The sequence below is a fragment of the Egretta garzetta genome, unplaced genomic scaffold, assembly GCF_000687185.1.
Source record: "Egretta garzetta isolate BGI_Z169 unplaced genomic scaffold, ASM68718v1 scaffold1, whole genome shotgun sequence".
Taxonomy (NCBI): Eukaryota; Metazoa; Chordata; class Aves; order Pelecaniformes; family Ardeidae; genus Egretta; species Egretta garzetta.
In genome coordinates, this window is record NW_009258542.1 from 1,104,107 (window position 1) to 1,110,207 (window position 6,101).

The 6,101-nt window shown below is 51.4% G+C and overlaps 1 protein-coding gene across 1 annotated transcript in view; it reads right to left on the reverse strand.

Annotated features, from left to right (window-relative positions):
• Positions 1-6,101, reverse strand: part of ARHGAP26 (Rho GTPase activating protein 26) — a 152,385-nt gene that overhangs the window by 82,142 nt on the left and 64,142 nt on the right. The window contains exons 14-15 of the mRNA XM_035902657.1: positions 2,542-2,607; positions 1,890-1,964 (exon numbers count right to left, since the gene is read on the reverse strand). Coding sequence (XP_035758550.1) covers positions 1,890-1,964; positions 2,542-2,607 — 141 coding nt within the window. The remainder of the gene's footprint in view (positions 1-1,889; positions 1,965-2,541; positions 2,608-6,101) is intronic.

A 6,101-nucleotide genomic window follows, 5' to 3' on the forward strand; every position in this document is an offset into this window, starting at 1 on the left:
TGCGCCGGAGCCCGCCGCTGTTTCAGCTGCCGTACTTGGGTGGCTAGCGGGACATATTCACATGCCCCGGAACCTACGCCAAACTTCTGCTAATAAAAGAGTCAGCCACCAGCTCTTGTGACTGCAGCGAACTTTCCAAATGCCAGAGCAAAACTGGTGCAGAGAGGTCCCCTTGCGTCAGCCTCAGATTTAGAGCCTTACCCTTCTGTTTCCTCATTATTCCTGGATTATCAATTTTGCATAGGTTAACGCTGACAACTGTAACGGCCACCATGGGCTTTGCTCAGTGAACCTCTTAACAGTGGGAGAAGGAGGAGGAATTGGGAGAGGAGAAGGAAAGATGTTGAAAGTGGAACACAAAGGACTAAAACTTTTTGCAAGGAGAAATACACAGAGGAAGGAGCGCTGGCATTTTGCGAAGGCAAGGAAAAAGAAGTCCCATTGCAAAGGAATGCTAATAACCGAGCGGAGAGAGGAAGAAGACCACAAAAGTCACTCATTTCCCACAGGGAGCAGCAAACACATTCATAAGGGCACTAACAAATTATTTAGCATTTGTTTCCTCATTACTACACCTATTTCATACGGGGTTTGCCAAGTGTGAGAAGCATTCGGCGGGGCTGGCAGAGGGCAGCTGCCGCTGCTCCAACCCAAGTGTGTTTTTTCTCAAAACGGTTCTTCAAACGTGTGTCTCACACCCGGCTGGACGGACAGACTCCCGCAGGGCTGCAGCTCAGGGGTGGAAATGCTGCCTGCTAGTTCAGGGGATGAAACGGTCTCTTTGGTCACACAGAGCCGTAGGCAACCTCAGCACCAGCCTGGACCACAGACCAGGGCACAGGGAGCAGGGGTGGTTCTGCTGGAGGGGCCAAGGCCTGGGAAGGGAGCGAAAAGACCAAAGAGGGGAACGTCTCACACTTCTTTTTGGGTCAAGCATAACCCCTGGGCTATAGCCCAGAGGCTGGGCTGGGAGTCAGGCTACAGATTCACCAGTGCAGACCAACAAGCACGATCCAACATAGGGTCTACAGGGCAATGGAAACCCAACACCACCAACAAGGAACCGCTCCAGGAAAAGTCAGCCGTACTGGTCCCAGCCCTGCACCAGGAACAAGGACCAGCTCACTGGCAATCACAAGACCTGTTTGTTCCCACACATTTCAGTGCTCAGATCAGGCCCACGGGTATGCCAGTTCGGAGCACAAAGGTCCTCATAGCAAACCCAACAGCCTCTCTCTTGCCATCCTGTCATCTCGGAGGTGGGGAGAGGTTTCTGAGGGCTGCTGGGCAGCTGCAGGGGGGCTGCACACCGCGGCCAGTGCTCAAAGGAGCCCCACGATGTCAACACCAAGCTCTGCCGTGGTGTGACCCGACACCTTCTCTCCTCCCAAGCACCCAGAACCGCGGGACCCGACACCTCGGGCATGAGGGAAAGGCATGCTTGAAAGGTCTGGGCTAGACCGTGTTAAAACAGGCATAAGAAGGTCCAAGGGGAAAGTAAGAAGAGCCACAGGCAGCATGCAACACACAAGAGAAAATAATTAAAAAGTATTCTGGGAACAACGTGGCAGGTATGAGATTAAAAACCAAAGCTCTCAGCTACTTCTTTGAAGATTTTAGTTTGCATTTGGGAAGGCTGCCAAAATTCATAGCATGTGTGAGCAGGACACCAGTGACTGCACCAGAAGACCTTTTAAAGCAATGTCCTACGTGAGTCCTACCTTAGTAACCTGCCAGTGGTGCCCCGGGACCTCCTGGCCTCTAACAGCGTGTGGCCCTAAGAGCACATTCACCACAATTAGGTACCCCAACAAGAGCCCCCGTTCTCGGCTGGCAAGACTTCAAAGCAGCAATATCTACTTGCCTTTAACAAAACGCGAGATACTTACCCATTAATATACTCAACAGCTTTTGAACTCTAGAGTTTACTCCAACGATTCGGTAGAGCCCTTGCTCATTGATCCCTAGGAAAAATAAAGAGCTTATTAGGAGAATGTCAAAATTGCTACTAACATTTCTTTCATTTCTTTGGCTTCTCTAATAGAAAAAATAATTAAACCCTCTCACCGACTACATACAAAATTATTCAAGAGTGTAAAATTTGGTTTTGATACCATCCAGAGGCTAACAAGATAGCCCCTCTCTATACAAACAGTCTTTGCAAGAAGTTTAGGGGAAGGATTGAGAGGCAGATCTACTTGTTGTCCCACAAGAGGGGAAATGCTTTGCAGTGGTACCACGTGAAGGGATGCTCAAACGAAGTCCCCGGCTTCGGTCTCTTCCCCCGTTTTGCACGTCCAGCATGTTATTTCCTAACTCTGCCCCTGCTGTTTGCTGAACCCCTGCTAACCCCAGCCACAGGGCAAATGCATGTCTCAGCAAAGGCAGCTGCCTGAGCGTGGTACAGGGTTTATCTAACGCGGGTCTCCAAGGGTTAATGAATCATTTTTGCTCATGAAAAGAGCAGGTAAGCAACCGCTATGCTACAAACAGCTGCAAGGCCGTCCCCCCAAAACAAGACCATCTGGTGAACTGCTCTACCTCGTGTTTCGACAGCATGTATGCATTTCTTGATAATGCTGAAGCCGATATTATCCAACTGGGCAGCTGAAAGGGAAGAGAAGAGAGAAGCGATAAACACCTAGCAGAGGGATGGCTTCATGCTGAGCACAGTGCTCATCCCGCAGCCGTCGCTGACATTCACAGCGATGCTGTGCCACTGCTCAAACGAGGGGGGGAGGAAGGAGAAGGAGATAAATTAGGTGTTCCTGAAGGAAAGGCACAAGTACAGTGGCTTGTACCAGGTGTAACCCAGGCGAGCGCAGAACACTAATCAGTCATTGCAGCCTCCGCATCCCTCTGATCCGGCACCTCCCACGCCTGCTGAGCAGCAGAGCCCTGGGCTATGTCAGACATTTACGTCTGCAGTTGGTCAAAATATTAATTTAGGATGAAGGTGAGATGACCCGAAGAGACCTTTGCCTTTGACAACAGGTTGCCTGGAAAAAAAGAGCATCACGTATGACATAACAAATCCTTGAAAACGGCACATGAGGCAGCCTGCTTGATGAGTCCCAGGTAATTCCTATAAATCCTTTCAGCTCTCCACCCAGCTATCCAAGCATCTATGTGCTGGAGAGATGCCTTCACCTCCAGGCCATCTCCATCACCCCATACCTGCATGTCTGGGGTATGGGACTGACCCTCCCAGGCTTTGCCCGGGGCAGCAGGGCGGGGGCCATCAGTGCCTTGGGTTTCTTCTTGGGGCTTTTGAGGTGGTTTTGTGCAAATGCAGGTTTTTTTCCAGGATAAGCCATATGACAGGTTAGAGCATTAAGACGTGACTGTAAAAGGAGAACTGGGAAAGAAACGAGTGGAAGAGAGAAGCAGGAGATGACTGTGAGCAACAACAGCTTTCTATGAAGGAAAATGGAGTAAAGAATCAAAAGAAAGGTGAAAGCATGGAAGTAAAAACATAACACAAAGAGGAGAGAGCTGACGGCATGTGGTGGTGGAAGAGCAATAGGGAATGGGAGATGGGAACAAATTTCGGGTCAAATCTCTGTCCCAAGTGTCTCTTGTGCCCAGCAGGAGGGGACCTGTCCCTGGGGAGCCAGCCAGCGTCAACCCCGGCCCCCCAGCGACGCTTGCACCCTGCCTGCACCACACCCGAGGCAGAGACCCCTGCCCCCCGGCACTGCAAAAGCCCGGCTAACCAATATTGTCTCATGAACACACCACACTACATCCCACTTACCCTCACTCTACGCAGACGCGCACAGTTCAAGAACAGCCCCTTCTTTTATTAGCACAAATGAAATATTTATTTGGTGCAAATTAGGATGTCCTGAAGGCAGCTGATTCTGCCTGAGAGTAAGATCTAAAATGTTTGAGTTAATGGAATGTAAAACTCAATTAACTCATGCCATTGCAGGTTTTCACATTTAATTTCAAGGAATTACTAATATGCGGAGCCAAATACCTGCTGGAAGAATTCATCCCTGAGTCAGCTTGCTGCCGCTGCATGGCAAACGCTGCCCGCAGCCAGCTATTTGTTAAGGAGCGTTACTTCCTCCCAGATAAAGGTTTGGGAAAACTTCCACATGGCAGAAGCCCCACAGAGAAGGGTGCCACCCTGGGCTCCAGGGCTGGGAAGAGCATCCCTGGGCAGAGGCCGCGGGAGGCAGGGCACGCAGCCTGCCCCCCTCCCTCCTGCCCCCTGGAGCCAAACCTCCGCTGCCGGCCTTTCGCCCCGGCGGCCCCCCGAGCTGGTGGGGATGCATCTGCCCCTGGTGCCATCCCATCACCATGCCGCCGCCATCCCATCGCCATCCCACCCCCATCCCATCACCATCCTGCCCCCACGAGGCAGCAGGAGCATCACCAGGGACTGGGCCAGAGCCACCGACCCGCTCCGCTCCCCGGCTGCCAGGCGGAAGGTGCGGGATTTTCCCAGCAGCGCCTGGCAGAGGATCGTACAGCGCGGCTGCCTACAGCACAGCTTAAGACATTGAACTCCAGACGGCAGAAAAGGTGTAGCGTTAGCTCAAAAGCAGATGACTTTACATCTGCACAGGCTTGCGGGAATGCTGTGTTGCAAGAGACACAAAACTGCATTTTATCGAGACCACAGCAGGAAGGGATCAGAGCCCAGGACCACAGCAAGGCACACGCAATTTTATTCCTTTGCATTCCCCCTGTTCGCATCACTTATTGAAACACAGATTCACTGCTGCCAGCTCGCTGGCTGCCTATGGCTTGCACGGTGCAGTCCTTTACTAATCGCTTGGTTTGAGTCCTCTGCTGGTGGTGTTTCTTGCGTGATGAATGGCACAAGAACCTGAAACAGTAAAACAGCTCTACCATATTTTTCTGGGCAAGCATACTGAAGTGCTGAGCCAACATAAGCAGACAAGTTGCAGGATGCCTGTGCCATAGAATGTGCTAATATCCAGAAGCTCCAGAGCCTTTTGCGAGGCACCTGGAGGGCTCTCCAGCACCACTCCCAACCACTCTCCAAGCATGGATGCAGCACAGAATCCATGTGCCATCAATCAGTGGGGCACAGCCTACCATACCGCTGACCACTGATAAACACAAGCACAAGGGTACAAGCAAGAAGCAGCGGTGTAGAAACCCTTTTGTACAGGCAAACCCAGCTAAGCAGGCCTTATTAGCCTTGGCTTAGTACTGGCCCTATCCCTGATCTTTTGGTATCCCTGCACGGCGTTGTCCAGCCAACACAGATCACCATTTCTGCCATGCACTTGAAGTGCCAACCCATTCTGTAAATCAGGAGTTTTCCCTCCGTCCCTCACATGCTTGAACTTGAGCAGAAGACACCTACAAACGTGTGTCCTCCCCCTGCGGAGCCCACCGCTCCACCACTAAGGAAGAGGTTAGGACTGGGCCTTCCGCAGGGCTTGGCCATAGCAGAGGTAAGGAACAGGAGCGGTCCTTGCAGATGGAAGTCCCAAGCTCTTCCAGTCATTGCTGAGCTCTGGATCAGGAAAGGTCGGGGATTTATCTGCAGTAGTTATATCCAGAAATAATATCTGATTAAATATCCAAAGTGTCTTTATTCATCCTTAAATTTAACTTTTAATGAGCATTGTAAAAGCTTGATTTCCCCTCTCACAGAAGCAGCTTCTCTTTATCTCATTCATTTACCCTATGATTCAGTTCAGCAACAGCACAGATCTAAGTTGGGTTTGTATCTATTGCTGTCCTGGTCACAGAATCACAGAATCATTTAGGTTGGAAAAGACCTTTGAGATCATCAAGCCCAACCATTCCCCTAACCCTGCCATCCCACCACTAAACCCTGGCCCTAAGCACCTCGTCTGCCCGGCTTTTAAATCCCCCCAGGGATGGGGACTCGACCCCTTCCCTGGGCAGCCCCTTCCAGTGCTTGACAGCCCTTTCAGGGAAAAAAGTTTTCCTAATGTCCAACCTAACCCTGCCCTGGCACAACTTGAGGCCATTTCCCCTCGTCCTATTGCCCATTACCAGGGAGAAGTGACCAACCCCCCCCCTCACTACCCCCTCCTGCCAGGCAGTGCAGAGGGCGATAAGGTCCTTACACGTGCTCCATTTGCCCC